General features: G+C 42.3%; 1 protein-coding gene across 1 annotated transcript in view; it reads right to left on the reverse strand.

Moving 5' to 3' along the window:
• The window catches only part of ADAMTS5 (ADAM metallopeptidase with thrombospondin type 1 motif 5), a 100345-nt gene that overhangs the window by 39159 nt on the left and 40353 nt on the right, over window positions 1-20833 (reverse strand). Inside the window, exon 3 of the mRNA XM_085623082.1 lies at window positions 15014-15181. Coding sequence (XP_085479208.1) covers window positions 15014-15181 — 168 coding nt within the window. The remainder of the gene's footprint in view (window positions 1-15013; window positions 15182-20833) is intronic.

Genomic DNA, 20833 nt, shown 5'->3' on the forward strand with positions numbered 1-20833 from the left:
TCTAGCCGAAGGACTACCTAAGGCTGTTACGGAGGTGCCAAAAGACTTGCCACCCCCGTTATTTCCAATTAAGGTACATCCAAAGGGGCATCCCAGAACCGCAGAAGATGTTTTCCTTTCCTCATATCTAGACGATGCAGCCCCCGAGTATGCTAACGCCACACCACATAGACCGTCTGGCGGAGGGGTTCAACGTCAGGATCAGGTATCTGTCCCCGTGCAACAGCAAGTCCCGATACAAGCATCGGCAAGCACATCTGTTTCCGCATCTGTTTCCGCAGTCGACTCTACAGGGGTATCGACACCCATAGTTGCTGTATCACGTTCGACGAACCCTTTCACACCCGACGCCCCAGATGGGGCCACGGGAGGTGCTAGCAGTATTTTTACACCACCTAGAATAAATAAACTTGTTTTTCAAGAGTCAGCACATTCACGTACACCTAAGTTCGTAAATGAACGTACGCTTAAGGAACTTCTTGTAAATTGTAGATATGACCCGGTGGTTGGTAAAGAGGACGAAATGGTCCTGGCATCATTACGTATCAGACGAGCCGCAGAGTATTTAGCAAGGTTACCAGGGATGGCTACGCATCTAGATAACATATATCATTTTGTTCAAACAGGACGAGATCCAGGATGTATTAACAGAGCTATGGAATTCCAGAAAGTAGAGATACAAGGGGAACTGTTACGTTTCCTCATAAACTGTGTGATCAGAAATCAAGATCGTCCGGGGGTAGACCGGAATGCAATGCTTATTCTTACAAGATGGAGTCAGAATATATCAGAAGGGAGACACGATAAGCAAAATTGTATAATAGCCATGTGCCGAAAAATACGTAAAGAAATAGAGCGTATTCATGAAGAGAGATTGGGAACAGACGAGTTTGAGCAAGATGAAGTGTCCGAATCAGGGGACTCTGCAAGACAGTCAGAGACCATAGCCTATGTAGGCAGAGGAAGATCTTGTGAAAATACTAGATGTTTTTCTGATCCAATACACTCTGTATGTCCAAATAATAGCAGAACGTATCCGACGCCTGTAATGAATCTGAAGTCTCCTGAACATTCGTTTCAAGCCGCAGATAAAATACTACGAGAACGAAGAGGTTACCACCTCCTCGATTCCATGGATGAGCAAGAATTAGCCAGATCAGCCGTTCACTGGATTGTTAGTCCTGAAAAATACGGTGATGAGACCGTAGCACACACGTTTCTCAACCTCAGTACAGATGAACAACGTTTAGCTGGAATCTATATGATTCAGCAACTCCTCATATTATATAAGAGCCAACATGCTGACCCTGGTCCTTTACCTGATATATTAACGGAACTACTTACGTACAGATGGAGAGGTTCTAGTAACAAGCTAATTAAAGAGATATTAGTGTCACGTAAGCAGTACGTCCTTTTTGTAAATCCAGATTCTCTCTCCCTGCCCCCCAGAGAAAGAGCACCGTACTACATGGATAGACAAAATCCTCTACGAGAAGTGCACCCAATAAAAGGCGAAGACAATGAGTTTCACCGTGTATTTGTTTACACACCTATATCAAAAATGGAATTATTAGAAATGAAGAAAGTAGTACCTAGCCATGATAAAGACCCAGCGGGTTTCCACCGAGAAATTAAAGACATGTTACTGATGGGAGAGTACACCTTTCCTGATATTATGACGATATTAAAGGTGCTTTTGCCTGCTGGCATATATGAAAAACTGAAAGAGAAAGAGTGGGAAGTGGGAGACCAAAAGATAGACTGGACAGCATTAGCAGAGGAAGAAAGGGGCCGAGCTGCAGGTTCAGGGCTCGGGGATAAAGTTAAACTGTTACCAGGTTTACTAGTACAGGTACTGCCACGTTTATTAACTACAAAAAAGGAAGATTGGGGTGCAATCACAGCCTGCAAACAAAAGCAAGATGAAGACACAAGCGATTATTATGCTCGATTTGAAAAATGTTTTGGTATAAATAGTGGTATAAAAGCAAGTAGTGACTCATATCCACATTTATTTGTGACAAAATTAGTGGAAAATGCATTCTCCACCTCCAGTAAAGAATAGAATATTGAAATTCGAGAGTACCTGGCAAAGTAACACTCCGTCGCAAATGCTACAAATGTTACAGTATCATCACAATAGAATTAGGGATGAACAAGAACACGAGCATAGACGCATGAAGGATACAAAAATGAAAATGCTAGTTTCTCAGACAGTACCAGCAGATGGTCACAAAAAGGGTGTGACACATTCTGGTGATTCTGCAGTTCCTGTAAAGGGAACCTGCAATTACTGTAAACAACTAGGCCATTATGTACATGATTGTCAAGTCCTGAAACGAAATATAGCTACAGGTATTGCAAAAGAGAGACCGCGATTAGTTAGACAAGATCAGAATGAAAAAGGAGCTATGCAGCATGGACAGTCCGTGCCAGTTCAGCAACAGTCTATGCCAGCCTCACAGCAACCCATACAGTTTGTGCCAGCTGCACCACCGTTGCCTACTACTGCCACACAAACCACAACACAACAAATGTATCAGACTGCACAGTATGAATACCCTGAGTATCAGCGTTACGCATGAACCAGCCTAGAGAGGGAAGTTGACTTACCGCTTATCGAGATTCCGGTAGATCAAGAAGGACCTTATGTACATAGTGAATTATTAGGTCAAGATAGAAAATTCTTACTCGATACAGGGGCAAGTCGAACAACCATAAAACGTAGTGAAGTTCCAGGGGCACCCCTCTCAGGCTCTCAAAATGTTTCCCTTGGTTTTTCAGGAAAACCTATTGTTAATGAAGTATCACAGCCTCTACCACTTACGATAGGACCTTTGACACGAATTACAGATTTATTGCTTACTAAATCATGCCCAGAAAATTTGTTAGGAATTAAAACTCTGAAAGCACTAGGAGCCATAATATGTTGTTCTCCGGAAGGAGTAAGGTTGTTTTTGCGTGATTTTAAAGGTCACTATGTGTCTAGAGACATGGATCCCCGACTACAGATTTTACCAGTACATCTATGGGCACAAGGCCCTACGGATGTTGGCTGCATGAACATTACACCCTATCGAGTTACATTGAAAGCAGGAGTGGTACTACCACGAATGCGACAATACAAGTTACCGCATGATGCTGTAGTGGCTTTGTTGAAAATCATTGATGAACTAATTGCCCAGGGAGTAGTTGTAGAAACAGACTCCAATGTATGTAATTCACCGATAATTCCGATTCTTAAACGAACTGATCCTACTGCTCCACCAGTGTACCGATTGGTTATTGATTTGCGTGAACTAAACAAGTGTATTGTACCACAATTCCCTGTGGTCCCTGATATATCATCATTGTTGACAGCAATTGATTCCGAAGCAACATTCTTTACTGTAATTGATCTCAAGAATGCCTTTTTCAGCGTCCCAATAGATCCGGAAAGCCAATACTTGTTCGGATTCAGTTTAAATGGGCGCAGCTTTAAATTCTCACGCGCTCCCCAAGGATTTACAGAAAGCCCCAGCATCTACAGCCAAGCACTGAAACGAGAACTTGACAGTATCCACATGCCAGTCAATACTGCACTGCTTCAATATGTCGATGATCTGCTGATCACCGCGAGAAGCGAGCCAGAATGTGAAAAAGCTTCTCTGACAGTTTTACATTTCCTAGCCGACAAGGGGCACAAGGTGTCCCCTTCTAAGCTGCAATTCTGTGTTCAGCGAGTTATTTATCTTGGTCACTCGCTGTCCAAGGAGGGAAGGCAGCTTACACCAGATCGCATCCAGTTAATTGCTAACATGTCAATACCCCAGACACAAAAGGAGGTGCGGGCTTTCATAGGCCTCACTTCATATTGTAGGCAGTGGATCCCTCAGTACGCATTTCTAGCAAAACCACTCATTCAGTTAACCACACAGGAGGCAGCCACATCGACTGTTCTCCCTTGGACTCAGGAACATACACAAGCTTTTGAAAGCCTAAAGGAAGCTTTATGTCAAGCACCTGTTTTAGCAACACCATGTTATAGCAAACATTTTACACTCTTTGTTACAGAACGCGAAGGTACTGCCTTATCAGTACTCACTCAGGATCAAGCAGGATCACGCAAGCCATGTGCTTATTTTTCCAGTACATTAGATCCCGTAGCTCAGGCTTTGCCTGCATGCCTGAAATCAGTGGCAGCGACAGCTTTAGCAATCAGACAAAGCGATGCCATAGTATTAGGACACCCATTGACAGTACAAGTACCACATGCAGTAGAGATTCTTGTGAACCGAACACAAACACAACACTTGACCATAGCAAGACTTACCGGTTATGAACTGACATTGTTTCAACCACACATAGAGATCCGACGGTGTAATACATTGAATCCTGCTACACTATTACCTGTAATTGGAACAGACCCACTAGCTCATGATTGTGTTGAAATCATTGAAATAAAGACGAAACCTAGACAAGACTTGACAGACGTTCCATTGTTAGATCCAGACCTGACGTTGTATGTAGACGGATCGTGCATGAGAACAAATACAGGAGATTTAGTGGCCGCGTATGCAGTCACAACAGACACTGAAGTTATTGAGACAAATTGTATAGATACTTTGTCAGCCCAAGCAGCAGAACTTATTGCTCTAACGCAAGCATGTATTCAAGCCACAAATAAGAAAGTTAATGTATACACTGACTCACGTTATGCATTCGGAGTTGTACACGACTTCGGCGTGCTGTGGCGAGAGAGAGGTTATTTAACGTCCCATGGTGCCCACATTCAGCACGGACCCCTCATTCATGCCTTGTTAGACGCAATACATCTACCCACTGCTATATCAATTATGAAATGTAAAGCACACACGAAGGTTACTGATACCATTTCTCAAGGCAATGACTTAGCTGACAGAACAGCTAAACAGACTGCTCAGAATCGCACATTAGACATGACAAAGCCAATAGTTCAGACACCAACACAGTGTATGACAATTAAGGATCCCGCACTTGACGTAATTGACATACAGACACATGCCACAGCAGAAGAAATAAAGAAGTGGACTGAACTAGGAGGGATCCAGACAGATCAAGGATGGATGACGAAGGAGAAATCTGTATGGTTTCTCCCTGATTCCATGGTTCAAGCCATTATAGCTACAGTTCACAGTCCAGCACATTTAGGAGAGAAGGCTATGCTAGACAGCATTCAGCACATTTGGTTCAACAAACATTTACGAGCAGCAGCTAAACAAAAAGTTCGTACCTGTATGATATGTTGTCAGTTTAATCCAGGAAAGAGTGTTCCCGTAGAGCAGGGTGGATTTCAGCCTCCTGACCATCCTTTTGAAGTCCTCCAGATGGATTATATTCAGATGGAACGTTGTCGAGGATTCAAATATGTCCTCGTAGTTGTCTGCGCTCTCTCCCGTTGGACAGAGGCGTATCCCGTATCAGATTACACTGCCCCGACTACTGCCAAGCAGCTAGTTCGAGAATTCTTCCCACGGTACGGTTTACCACGTGTTGTATATTCAGACAACGGCCAGCCTTTCTCATCCGAATTAATGAAACATGTCTCACTTTTGTTGGGATATCAGTGGAAATTCCACTGTGTCCGACACCCCGAAGCAGCAGGTCTCGTAGAAAGACATAACCAGACACTGAAAATCAGACTGTCCAAAATATGTAGAGAGAAAGGTGTCGACTGGATAGTAGCATTACCAGTTGCACTCTTTTACATGAGAATGGTAGCACACTCTAGAACAGGGCTATCCCCGTATGAGGTGATCTTTGGTAGACCGCCGAATATGTGGGGGACGCCTATACCACGTAAAATAACTGATGTTGACTGTAATATGCTGACAGATTACCTGGCTTCCTTGATGTCTGCACTACAATCTTCTCGTTCACAGGTAGCTGCAGCCTTTCCCGACAACACTGAGGCGAAACCCCATGACGTTGTTCCGGGTAATCTTGTCTTTGTGAGAAATTTCGACAGGAAGAGTCAATTGGAGCCCAGGTGGAAAGCACCCAAGTTGGTCCTGTTGACCACAAGAACAGCCGTGAAGATCGAGGGACGAAAAGGGTGGATTCATTCCAGTCACGTAAAAAAATTTCATGGACTACCTTCAGATATAGACACTGTGCCCTGCACTCCCTCACAGACTGATTCAAAACTTCCTTTTGTTGAACTGAATGACTCTCAGTGCTATAAACAGAAACTCAGGTCCAGATCTAAACTGTCGGACGATTTGATTGTTTAAGTCCTCTCCAAGGTGAAGCGGTTGAATCTGTCCCGACATGTACCCTTTAGGTCTGAATCATGTAGAGTCCAGAATCATAATGAAACGACATGCTTATTGTAAATTACTGCGTAACCACTGTATTGTGACATTATTAATTTTGTTTTTATTGAGTATTTTAGTAATTATTACGAGTATGATTTTGCACATATATCATCCTGTTTCTAAACGTGTTTTCAATATAACTGATGAACATTCTTTTAGTGACCTACCGCCACATGAATTATCTTATAGACTTGCGCTGCGCAATAACACATTCATTAGTATGTTACATCATTCCCATCAGACTAGTAATGCGACCAATTGTTGGGTGTGTGGCCGACTTCCTCCCTATCAGAATAACAAAGGAGTTCTGCCTTTCTTTCCACATCCATTTACATACAATGGCTCCTGTGGAGCATGGTTTAGTTTATTAAATTCCATAGACCCAGACACAGCAGTTTATCAACAACATTGGATATGGGGAAATCTGAATCTAGTTTTATTCAAAGTCTGTCACCCTAATAAGGAGGGTCACCCCAGTAGAACAGGAACTGATTTAGAAAATGAAGTGTATAAATTAGGTAATTTTACGCCTAATCTTATGATTTTGAGTGTCAAATCCGAAGTTGAACTAATTCTGCCCACTATGTCAGTATTTCCAGTTAAGGGTGAATTATGTGTGAGAAAAGTTGGTTCCATACATATGGGCCATAGCCAATGCGTTACTACAGTAGAATATAGTGATCAAGGCAAATCTTCATTTAGAGCTTCTCGCCATTCTTACTTTATATGTGGTCAGACGGCATATATGCGTCTGCCTCTAGATTGGGATGGTACCTGTTATATAGCATTCCTTTTGCCACCTGTTTTCCTAGCCCCCCCTGATTATTATCGAAATGTTCATTTAGTACACAATAGAGAGCAAAGAGATCTCCCAGTTGTCGATTATACTGAGACATCATGGGACAAGTATGTAGATTTCAATAAAGGTATCTTTCCCTATATAGGTACTATATCAAATAGTAAGCTGATACGCAGACTCACCAAGACTCTTGAAGCTGTAGTAAACGAGACTATAGCCGCCCTAGGCAATCTGACAGAGGAACAATCAGTGATGAGAATTGTTGTTCTCCAGAATCGTCTTGTCCTTGACGTCATCCTGGCCGATAGGGGCGGAGCTTGCAGGGTCATCGGATCCAGCTGCTGCATATTCATACCAGAAAATTCGCCATCTGTATATAAAGCTATAACACGCCTTCATAAGATTGTAAGCCAGATACACGAGAATCCAGACACTTGGACGTGGTCCGGGTGGTTTTGGAGTGTGATATCAGCCTGGGGATGGAGAGTTCTATCCTTCCTAGGTATTGGCCTTCTTATGCTCTTCAGTTGTTGTTTATGCCTGCAATGTGGACCAGCGATTTGTGGTCTGTGTGCCACATCGTGTATTCCACATCAAAGTTTTCGCTCAAGATCCCGGAAGAAGAAAGAAGAAGAAATGATGCTCCATGAGCAAATCAATGGAATGATGAAGATTGATGTCTCGTGAAGGGCAAGAAGGGGACAAGGAGGGAATGTGGAAATGTGGATTTTCCTGATCAGTTATGTCCCCTATCTTGGACCCCAACGGTTCTATATGCATGTTACAAGTACATGTATGTTCCCTCCAGTTCCAGTTTCTAAGACGCAAACATATGTGTGTCTACCGTCAACATGTTCTCTGTCAGATCCGCCATCTATGGGCTGGATATTCGATTCCTAGGTATGAAAGGCCACCGACTTTACATGGCTAAGTTACTCCATTTTTACAGTTCAGGCGAGTAGGCCCGATTCTGTCCTCAAAGCCTTTCCCTGCTCTCTGTCTCTGACAGCTTCAGCTTGAGCTCGCATCTGTATCCATGAACTTTGTCCTACTCCCTGTGCAGCTAACGGTGCCTGCCTCGGCCAGTTTTCGCCTGTCTGCCAAGAAGTTGTATTTCACCTTCGAATTATCTATTTTGCTCTTCAGCCGATGCATTCCTGTCCAGTGATTTAGGTAAACATTTCCTTTAGCTCACAAGCAAAGGACTCAGCCTTTCCGTCCTCCTGCAAGTGATTCATAGCCCTGTTGCCATGGAAAGTTTTCTGCCCCTCGCATCTCATATAGACACTTAGACGCTTGTACACGCACACAGTCAGTATAGAATAGATTCTGTCCGAGAGTCTCTTCCTTGTGGATAACATAGTTCTTTAAACATAGGATGTTAGATATGATTTGGGATTAGGTTGACATAACCCCAGACTTCTCGTCTCCACATGTAGAGCTAAATGTCAAGTCCCCTTCACCCCCTAGTTGCACGTCAATTACACGTCATGCTGCTGCGCGCGCATCTATGCCAAGTATTATCTTATAGATCCACCTATGTCTGATAATCCTAACCAATCATGTTTCTTTTATTCCTTATTACGCCTAGTTTCGATTATGTCACTGTCACGTCATTTTTCTTATCAAATGTTACGCCTTCTACATTCGTTTCATTGTAATGTACTTATTATAAAAATACATGTCTGTTAATAAATTATTGTACTTCACTTCCTGAACCTTCGTGGTGACGGAACCTGAGGGCCGCGACTCGAGTCGGCCATTTTGAATGGAATAAAGCCCATTAGAAACCTCTTATACCACGGATTCTGCCTCTTGTTATTTTGAGCTATTTACTTTAATTTAAGATTCCGCATGAAATTCAGTCCGGTAATATTTATTTTATTTACCACAGGGTGAATAAGGTCATCAGTAGTATTGGTATGCATAACTCTATCACCAGAGACGCAGTGGTTAATTTGTAAAGAAATACGCGCTGGGGCTCTCATGAGGAGGTAGCTTGCACCAGCCCTTTTCTCCTGTTATGGCCGACTAAAAAAGTACCATGAAAGTGGGGAGAGGATGTATCATAATGGCCAGAGCTGCCGACTTCAGAGCTGGGGAGCCAGGTTTGGGTCTCAGCGTCCGCTCAAAATGCTGTGATTCTGGGCCAATCACTTAATCTCCCCATAAATGAATGTGTCTTTAACTGGTGCTCATTAAGAGGGCTGGTGTTAATGAGTAAGTGCTGGATCTGAGCACTGGAAGCCCCTGGTTCACATTAAGCACTGCAGAGACATGAAATCCACATCTACACAAAATGCGGTGTTGTGATCCTTCTGTGCAAGCCTCTACTATACAGTACAGAGTGATATGCAATCGCCTACATTTTACCCGAAGTAAAAGTAGCAGAAGCACTCTGGGTGGTGCAGGATGTGGCTTGACACTTTTCAGTCTCACCTCTGAAAGTCTGAAGCACTCGCCCAGTACTCTGTAGAACACTATCTCAGTTTTGCTAAATGTCATGTAATGTCTTTGAACACTCCTGTACAGCCTGATTGTACACCTTCTGCAGTTTAAAGTTAGATCTCCTTGGCAGCTTAACTTGTTTTTACACTTTTTTGTGTGCTGTTCTTTCTTTCCATGTACAGAGATTAGCTTTTTTTCTGATGTACAGGATGTGCTATATATATTATAGGAAACTGCATTGGAGGAAAATGCTTTTAAAAATGTTTTAATACAAGACCTCGGACTAGACATAGTCAAGAGGACGGATATGTGCACAAAAATCCCAGTGACTTATTTCAAGCATCATGACAAATCTACCCCCTGGACTCTCCTGGTGCAGGCAGACTTGTCCAGTGTTCATCCCATTTCTGGCAATGCAAGCGCTATTTGGGCTGCATAAAATGTGTAAGGATGACGGCATGGCTGTGTTTCCTATTAATGAGTGAATAATAAAGTGGAGCTAAGCGAACTAATCCCCATATTTATTGCACAAACTAGTAAATGTAAGTGCAGTGATTGCAAACGCGAATAACATGAATTAATACGAATGCTAGTATTAACATTGTGTATGTAAGAACACGCTCTAGCCCTTGGGATTGTGATCTGAACATTTAGAAGCATTTTGTCTTAGAGATTCCTTGAACAACAGATATCCTTTGTGTTGTTAGGACACAATGAACACTCAAGTACTCAGTGGCACTTTTGCGCCGCTGGAGCATCACTTTTTGAAGGCTCCGGTAGCGCAATGTGCCGCAACATATTTACAATGCCACACAAAGCCACTTTACATAGCTTTTCAAGGCCTTGTACATATGTGCCCCTTTCATGCAGAACACTGCATGAAAGGGGCGCCCCATGGGGGTTTCTGTGGATGTCCCCACGCAACACCCATGGAATCTGAAGCATTCCCAGATTTACAAGAAATTGTACACCTGGGAATGCATCAGATTCTAACGTCACCCCAGAGGTGGCGTTAGGGAGGTGCAACGAGGAGAAATATTATTCTGCAGCACACATAGAAAGAGGAAAACACCTCTCGTGATAGTTTTTGTGCAGGAAGGTGTGCCTGATAGTTTTTGTGCAGGAAGGTGTGCCTGATTGTTTTTGTGCAGGAAGGTGTGCCTTCCTGCACAAAAACAATCACGCCCATAACGCAGGCAACCTTGCACCATGGCTCAAGGGTGCCTGCATTGGTGCATGGCAGCTTATTGTGCACCTGCATAGGAGAAATGGACATGAATGCACTGTATTTCATAGATACCAGACATTACTGCCCTTTTCTTGTGAAGCAGACCAGTGCAGAAAGATTCCTTGCGACACTGCCCTGCTCCAAAGCCTCGCAATTGAGACCCAACATTTGAAAAGGGTGTCCTGTGTGTACTGCCCAAAATGTGCCCACAATCAAGAACATCCAATCTTACAGGAGCTAAGCACACCAACATGTGGCGTGAACAAACATTAGACACTTAAGTCTCACTTACAAACCTCAAGTCAGGTGGGCTATTAGTGTTTGAACAACATACAACATGAACACAATGAGGCTCAAAAATGAAATGCTTTCTCTAGTGCAAAGACCCCACTGACCCCCTAATGCTAGTACATCTTTTCTAGTTTAGTAAGGTCTGTTAAACTATAACTCACCATTTGTGAATTGTGTCACAGATGACACAGTTGAGAACTTTATGGAGTTTGTTTCAGAAGGTTTTTGTGCAATGAAGGTAAATTTAAGGCCCCTTTCAAAAGGTGCTATAAATATGAATATGTAAACCTTAATTATACCCTGTAGCCAATGGACTATCCATAAGAGCACAATACCACACAGTTTCCAACCCAGAGAGCATAACCAGAAGCTGGAAAGAGTTCAGAAATGGATGTGGCATAACCTGGGGAAATAATAACACACCGAATCTGCCTACAATCATTACATTGGCATAGATGTAATACTTCCATGAACTAGAAAGCCTCTACTCTTCGGCTAAAAGCCAGAGATAGTGCCAGCCACTGACAACTCTTTGTGCAAATCCCAAAGGAAATAGACTGAGACTTAGGTCATTTAGGGGCTCATTTATGAGTGCCCTGCGCCACTTTTGCACCACGTAAAGTGGTACATGCATGACACAGGGCACTCGATCTGATTTATCAAGCCACGCAAAGCCACCCTGTGTGGCTTTGGGCATCCTCATAAATCATGAGTAAGGCAAAGCAGTGCAAATTGCTGTGTCGCCTTACTCAGCACCCGGGAGGCATTCCATGTTGCGGTGGGTTTTCCCACTTAACACCCATGGAATTTGATGCTGGCCCAGATTTACAAGATCATGTAAATCTGGGGAAGAGCAAATCCATATGCCTTCCGAGGTTTGGCGTAATGAGGAGAAATATGTTTATTTCTCCTCATTTTTTCATCTTTCTATGTTTGCTGTATTCTGTAGCAAACATAGAAAGAGGAAAATGCCTCAGAGGATTGTTTATGTGCAGGAAGGTGACCTTTCCTGCACAACAACAATTCTGCATGCAATGGAGGCACCCTTGCACCATGGTGCAGGGGTACCTACGTTGGCGCTAGGCTGCCCAAACGGCGCCAAGGGCGAAAAGACAGGAATGCACCATATTGCTTAAATACGGTGGATTCCTGCCCTTTCACTTTGGCATAGGGCAGTGTAGCAGGGTGCCTTGCTGTGCTGTCCTATGCCAAACTCCCAGAAATTAGCCCCTTAGACTGCAATTATCCTAACTACATTAGTCTTAGATTGTATCAATAGCACAACTCACCTACCCATTCTTCACGAATGCTCAAGAATAAACAATCCTTGGAAACGTAATAGCAAGAACACAGGAATTGTGTATGTACACACCGAGGCATTCCCTGGGTCCGGTCTCCTGCATACAGCTTTGAGAAAAACAATGCTTGAGGATGTTAAAGGCAGTGATTGTAGGGTATTAGTTTTGTGTCACCCCATTGGTTTGTCTGCATATTTAATGCACCAAATTGCTCTGCTATTGTGGAATGGTGTGATGGCTGGCTTGTCTGATCCCTAGTACCACCCCCCTTTGAAGCTCTGCCATCCAGTGTAGTAAGGCGATTCATGTTTTTTACTTCATCCTTTGCTTATTCACAGTCACATCTCACTGCATTTTTTTTCACATAGCATGAGTTATCGATGGCGTGATGATAGCAAGGACACAAGTATTGCAGTTTGATTTTTCTATTTTATTCTATTCTGTTTTTTGCGGCACTTGTATAGCGCATGGCTACCATGAGGCATCCCAGCGCTGGAAGAGCGGTACAAACCAATGGAGGAATTTAAGAGGATCTATTCTGGAAGAGCCAGTTCTTTAATAGCTTCCAAACAGGCACAATTATTGAAATGCAAAGTGGCTTGGGTATCTGATTAAATATACGAGTGCACTTAACCCACAAGAGAAGTGCACATTCCCTTAACTCCAGCAAACTTTTAGTCTACATGGAAAGTCATTAATATCAAGAGAATGGATGTCCAGTGCAACAGAGTGGGTCCAATGTGCTCCCATTCCTGCTTTGAAAGTCATGGAGGGCTGATATAGTGATTAAAGAATGAGACAAAGCAAAAGTGAGCCGTGTCATACTTGGGGCGGGTTATGCTGGTCTGCTGGTTGATAGCCACAATGGCGTCCATGCCTCTGGGGCTTCACATGGTAAATACATGCCTGCACCCTTCCCCTGCTGCACTACAATGGAATAGGTCATCTTTTACAGAAACAGACCAGGATGTGTTACCTTTAGGCAATGTAAGGTCTGTTTGGCTTCAATCTGACAATGAAGTGGGTTTCTATTCTTTAACACATCACGTTTAAATCTATCTTTCTTATTCGGTCACATCATCACGTTATTTATTTTTCCTCATATGTTTTCTCATATGAAATGAATTAATGATAACGTGTATTCAGCAACCAATTTATCTTTCAAAAAAGGACCAGGTTCTCTGGTAGGTCTCTGAATGGAAATGAATTCTATCCCAGCTGGAGTAAATTATTTGTGTGTTGACAATCTGAACAATAGTCCTTAAATAAAACGCTACCACTTTTTGTTACAATACGTTTGGAGAGCATTTTTGTGTCTATACAGTTGATTTACTTGTATTCCAATATGACACTATTGCAAACTAAGGACCCTATTCACAAAGTCCTTTCTGGGAGTAGGTGTGACTTACCACAGAGGTAGGTATCATATACTCCTTGATGCCGGGGAAGAAGATACACATATTCACAGACAAAAGCCCTGTGATTTAGCACCGGTGTGGTAAATTGATATCACTGGTCAGATGCCAATGTAAAGGGGTAAAGGGGGCTACATGCCTAACTTATTAAATACCAAGATTGTAAGAAAAAAAATGTATAGGAAATTAAGGCACTCTAGTTGACCAGAACTGTATTTCTAAATGTACATATTTCCCATTTGGAGGTACTTGACAGTGTGAGCAGATAGATGAATTCACAAGTAAGAGCTAGGCACAAAGGAGAGTTTCCTCTGTCAGTTTGCTCAACCTGGTGATAGAGGTTTATTTATGGGAGGGTTTTCTCAAGTAAGTTCTTAGGCGACTGTGGTTTCTTACTAGTGAAATCTGCAATAGTAATTTAAGGGAGAAATGCCAGCCTTTTAAACTCCACTGATCAGAGTGGATGACGTGGTATTAATCATCCATTTTGGCTCACAGATCATATGTACAGTGCTCCTAAGGCTGCTCTCTTAGCACAGTGTAGCGCAAATACCTAGATCTCAAATGCCCCTTGCTAGGTTGTAGCTATATAAATTTCCAAACTTCATACAGTGTTATGCCCGGTTCTATTTTCTTTTGAATGATGACTTTCAAAAATGCTCTAAATTGGTGAGCATTCTTAAACAAAACTCAAATTTAACATTTGCATTATTCCCTAAATTATGCATATTACAGCATATAAACGGATGGAAATATTTAACACAAAGTCAGATAAACAAGTCAATGTTTTCTTTCAGAAAGGCATATTGCAAAGATTTTGGCACATTATTAATGAAGTTCTTTTCAGGAAGCAAGCAGTGGTGATCTCCACTGTATGAATATCTGGGTAGCCAATGATGGATTCTCAGTGTTGGGTCCATGTGTGATGCTCTGGAAAAACACTGACTATGTGTCCTTTGTGGTATTCTGAAAACCTGGCATGGATTTGGCAATCTTTAAACAACGCTGGACAGCCCTGACCGATATAATCAAATTGTTTATGAGATAATTGCTCATTTTATAACTTCTGTTAAAGTACCCAGAGCTGAAATAAATCTTTGAAATATAATTTTCTACTGAGTGAGAATGATATACTAATCAACAGCTGCATTATATGGCATGTGATTCACTTCTACAGAGCTAAACATAATCATACATACCATGACCATCATCCATGAATTCGGTAATTGTCGTTGTTGTGCATTTCGACCAGGGCTTGGATGCATCGATGCTGGTAAGCACTGAAGACATCAAACGTTTATCTTTCATGGAGCCAAAGTTTTCTTTACAAAAGTCAGAGTCATCATGGGAGAGGCCAAGCAGGTGCCCTAGGAGAGTAAAATGAAGATAAAAATCATAAATGACAATTAATGTACACTATTACAAATTTGGAAGCCGTGATTTGATTTTATTCAATTGCGTTTCACATATGGTGTTTCTTCATATGAAGTGTCCTGAAGGGATGTGTTCTGGATGATAACTGTTGATGTACATGTTTCTCAATACCGCAATACTTTTAAATGTCTCAAATGTATTTAATCATCAACCAATTGTTTATGTATATATGCATGTATATATGTGTTGTGTATATATATATGTGCATATATATGCAACGTAAAACAACACTATGTTAAAAGAAAAGGAATGTTTAAAGATCATAATCAAGAATAACATTGTACAGATTCAAATGTTTTGACATTTTAAAGCTTAATGTTCCGTATTGTAGGTTTTGTCAATGACAAATTTATATAATCACAAAAATCTTTACAAACTTTGGGCCTGATTTAGATCTTGGCGGATTTGATCCCGCCGACACTTTTTTGATGGTTTCACTGCCCGCCTACATGGCGGTCCCCCCACTCTATTTAGGTGTTAGCGAGTCCATGGATGAAAGACCTCCCGAGTGCCACCGACCCCGCCAGGAATTTTCAACCTCGTCGACGGCATCATAGGCAGAAGCGGCTGTTGTCAGGAGTCCAGCCAAGATTACCGCCGGGCCAATCACGATGTGCCGTTCCGTCGAGGAAACTGTGGCAGGGATACCTCCTGCTTTGAGTTGGTGGAATTGAAGGAAATGAGGCAGAAACGTGCCTTTTTTCTGTTTCCCACTTTGATTTCTATCTCAAACCGCATTGTCCAGGTCCTCCCTCTGCTGCTACTACATGACCACGAAGCTAATCAACTCCATTGTCGCCGGGATCTACGGTAAGCTTCTTTTACACTTGTCTTACTATGAATAGTGTGTTGACAATTGCTTTAGTCTTGTGTATTTTTACATTGCCCTTACATGCATTTTTTTTGTGTAATACATTAGTGTACATTTTACAACTTATCAAGATAAAATGAACACACCTGTATTGACACTGAAAATTGTTGTTGTGGTGATTGTGAGTGTTGCACTTGTGGTGTCTGTGGGTGTGCATTCAATGGTGTGTGTGTTGTTTGTGTGCTAAGTAATATGTAAGAAAAGGGGTAAAACACATTACCTACATATATTTTAGAAGAAAACACAACACATATGTGGTGTATTGACACATAAATCAGTAATACGTACCAGTCTCTACTTCACAATGGACTCACTCCATCAGTTAACCGCTGCTAGGACAACAGCAGCACAATGGGGACATATAAATAGGCTCGGCGAAAGCCTGTTGACCTGACAGCAATGGAGTACTATTAACCAAAAGAGGAGCCCGTCGCCTCGGGAAACAGTCTTTCGATGTGGACAGCGGTTCAGTCAGCACACACCTAAATACGGTGGTCGGGATACCGTCAGATTGGTGGAGTACTTAGATACTCTGCCACAGAGGGATAATGAGAGTCCCACCAAGATCTAAATCCGGCTCTTTATTTGCAAGTATATTCTTACCATAACCAGTTATGGTTGAGGTTCAAAACATAATACGTATCCAATGCATTGTCCAATATTGTACTTTTAAATTTGCCTGCTTGAATGTCTGTGTACCGTGGTTCCTACACACCTGACCTTAAAGTCAATTTGCAAATTCCAGAATTTGGAAATTTTGCTTCGAACAAGGGATAGAGAGGTTAGTCAGCAATGTCTTAAAACCCTATACCCACTGACCTTCCAAAGTTACCAGAGTAAAATGAATCTAAATATTTTCTCTCAGCACTTAGAGACTCTTTTAACAAAAGTTGTGTCCCTATTAAGTGGTGCGATTTGTATCTGTTAATGATGCAGGTAAAAAGTAATAACATTTTTGTGATACTCGCAAAAGTCAGTAATAGCCTTAATAATCCTTTGTGAAAAGACAACAATATTATATTGTGAATTTTCACATAGCACTTCATGCGCATCTCTGCTGTTTCTAAGTCCTATAAGAAATGGAAAAAGTAGCTGTTCCCAAATTTAACATTACTCATTTAGTCAAACTCAGCAAGACGACCTTTAGATCACTTCCGATATCATTTACCAGCCTTATTTCAGTGACTCTTTTTGGCCAGTAGCGTAGCAAGGATTCAATGGGCCCTGGTGCTTACAAGTAACATGGCTTCTTTGACTGTTGTTGGGGTAGAAAAATACAGCAATTATTGGGTTTCATTGGGCCCCTCAGGGCTCTGGGTCCCGGTGCCACTCCACCTGCTGCACCAATGGTAGCTACACCCATGCTCTCGTCAAGCATATTGAAATGCTTTGTCGTTGGTGAATAATCAGACACTTGCAGCTTTGCAAATCAAATATATTATACAGAAACCACATTTGTTTCTGATCTAGTGACACAGGTTTCTTGTTGTTAATACATGAATGCACTTACTTATTGTTTCCTTGGTAGATTAGTACCATTTGAATTTAAATCTGTCCATAAACGTCACTGTCTAACCAACTTGGAGAAAACATGCAGAGGGAAGGGGAAATGGTACAAGCGGTACAGTTTAGTAATGTAAATTGCCATAGAAATAGATTTTTAAACTGACCAAGTAATCGATGAGCCTTTTTTAGACCTGCTCGAGGTCTTCACCATGCCCAATAATTTGTCTTGTATTTCACTCCACAATAGCTGACAATAACCCTGCTCACACCTTCTGTACTTCCAGTATTCCACGAGCCTGACCTTTGGTAAAGATTGAATGAGCACAAATGACGCTCTGAGGCAGCAGCGTCTAATTACATTGTCACCGTGGAATAACGCGATAACTCATCTATGGTACACTGTCATCTAGCAAGGGGTGATAGGCAATTGGCTAAGCGAGGCAGGTAATTGATCATAGCAACCGAGGTCAAATTACTTTCCTCTACTAGAAGCAATTTGTAACAGGACTGTTGCATGAAGGAAGCTAACCAATTTAACTAGGTTAGAACTATGCGCAGTCCTTAAGATTGTCTAACAAAAAGTAATTTAGCAACACAGCAAAATTATTGAAAAGTTATAGTATTCAATATGCTTCCTTTTCCTTACAGTTCACCATGTGCTTCTATATGGCCAGCTCAACAATATGACAAGCCTCCTATCACTAACACATTTCAGCTTGACAAATTAAGGATTACAATTTGAAGGCATTGCCCTGCAATAGGGTAATTTCATAGTAGGTTGAGCGCAGCAACAAACAATCACAGGATTTAGCAAGGAGGGATGTTTCGAAAGATGCAATACAAAGGGCTAGATGCACTTTAGTTTTTATGTACATATGTGCAAAATCCTCTCTGACAGCTGACACTGTGGAAATCTATTTAGGGCTGCTGAAAGGTCCACCTTGGATGTGGGCTTTTGCAAGTGGATAAATCTAAGAAACTTTAGAGAATAGGGAAAGATATGGCTAGGACATGTTGTGTTGCTATAGATATGCACACATTTTTGCTCACACATAAGGTCATACATTATGAGTAGTCGGGTACCTATCCAGGTAATTTCTCACAAACTATGCGCAAAGTATATGGTGTGCTTTGGTGGTAACTGTAGATGGGCTCCTTTGCCTCACAATGTGCAATTTGACATGTAAAGAGTAAAAAGGCCATAACTCATAAAGGATGCACTGCCAGTGGGGCCCCTACCCGTAAAGCTCCCGAGTCTGGAATGTGGGGGTCCCCCTCCGTGAACTGTGCAGGGGGGAGCCCTCAAGTTTCGTTATGCCACTCATTATGGGGTACAGAGTCTCTGTAGGGTAAGATCCCACAACATTCTGGGGTTGGTGCTCTTTTCGTGGTAGGTGAAACAGAAGGACTTCAAGAGAATGTCACACCCACTGCAGCCTGCAGGAAGCCACAATCACAGGAAGGTTCCCAGAAGCAAAGTGATGATGCAAGGGTCCCATGGCAACTACCGGTCAGCCCCCTAAAGATGAAAGGAAAGTGCCTCCAAGTGCAGCTGCACACGACATCCTGCTACAGGGGCAGAAAGTGCCGAGTTGTCGCTTCTCACTCCCAGCTAGCTCGCAGCGCCCTTGACCTTCCACTCCGGTGTGCCTGACATCCTGCGTCGGAAAGGTCACAGGATGCGTGACTGCTTCTGAAAATAAGGGACTGTTTATTCTACCGTCCAGGGTGGCACGGTTGCACTGAGATCAGCAAAAGTACAGAAAACCCCCAAACCGCAGCATCAGCTAAAGCAAAGTTCCTTGTTGTGTCTGGGACGCTTCCTAAACCTTCTTGGCTGAACATTTCGCTTTGATTTGAGATCGGCCCCACTTCTGCTTCATAATCATTTTCCCAGCTGCAACGGAGGAAGCTCTCGGCTTCCAGTTACACCGGGCAGAAACGGGAATTAGAGAAAAGGAAACTTAGACACGTTTAAGAGGGAGTTAAATTATTCCAAATCAAGTTGTTTTGTTGACATTGTACCTTTGCAGGCCACAGGATCCGTTGCAAGTTGGCCTGGCTCCAGAAACCCAGTTATTTTTAAACACACGCGTGTGTAGCAGGTGGAACGCTTTCAGCCTAACAGTTTAATAAAAAGATTCATGAGCTGGCCAAGAATTTTCAGTAAAAATGTTAACTGGCATTAGCGAGCAATCTTCGTGCAGGTCGTGTTTATGTTTGGAGAGGGCAGACCCGGCCCCCTCTGTCCCATGTCTCACCCACCCCAGGGGATTCGTGCTAAGCACTTCCCTTTGCTCTTGAAAGGTATGTGTTAATGTTGGATCCAGAACCTGCGGTTTTAGGAACAGATGTTTGGAATGCATTTTAGAAAAGCACGTGAAGAGAGCTGTTAAGTTAGTTCTGCTTGTAGATGAAGGTGTCACACATGCAAATTGCCAATCTGGATGCCTAACATCTGCAAACAAGCCTTTGCAGTGTGCACGCAAAGAGATGCTGACAGAGGCCTATTAGGAACACACCAGAAAAATGAAGGAAAGGAAAGCAACTTGCATATGGAAGTCTGAAAGAAAAGGGAACAGGAGGGAAAAGAATGTGCTTCTGATACTTATTTATAGATCAGAGCCTGCTTCTCCATAAATCATAATTATCCTCCCTTCTGCTGAGTGACACCGACAAAGAAACCTTTCGCTCATTACTTTGGCAAAAAAACAATGCATTTTTAATGAGAATAATGAGTCTGCTGCATAATTTAGTTAAGAGAAGCCAGAAGGTTCATGAAGTTTAACTTTCTTCTAATTGACAGAATTTTTGCTATTTCCCTGCAATGATTAAGAAAAATATATACCAATAGTTCATCATAAGAAGAATAGAAGTACCTTTTTAACTGTAAATACCATGAAACAGTTCATCTTTGGATTAGAAAAAGGCAGCATATCATGCCATGGCAAATGAATACAATCTGCCTTCTAGAATGCACATTCCTATGCTGAAGGAACAACTGCAGGTTGCTGATTTGATGTGGTGACTGTTCCCTGTCCTTAAAGAGTGATTGAGCACCGATATTTTCAATTGTATCGAGACCCATGAATTCTTGGGTGCCCCATAAATGAAAAGGTCCCCAGAGAAACCCTGGTGTCACCCACATACACTCTCACACGGGATGAGCAAAGGTCCTTTCTATCTTCTGTTCCTTCAAGGAAAACAC

The sequence above is a fragment of the Triturus cristatus genome, chromosome 8 (genome assembly GCF_964204655.1).
Source record: "Triturus cristatus chromosome 8, aTriCri1.1, whole genome shotgun sequence".
NCBI lineage: Eukaryota > Metazoa > Chordata > Amphibia > Caudata > Salamandridae > Triturus > Triturus cristatus.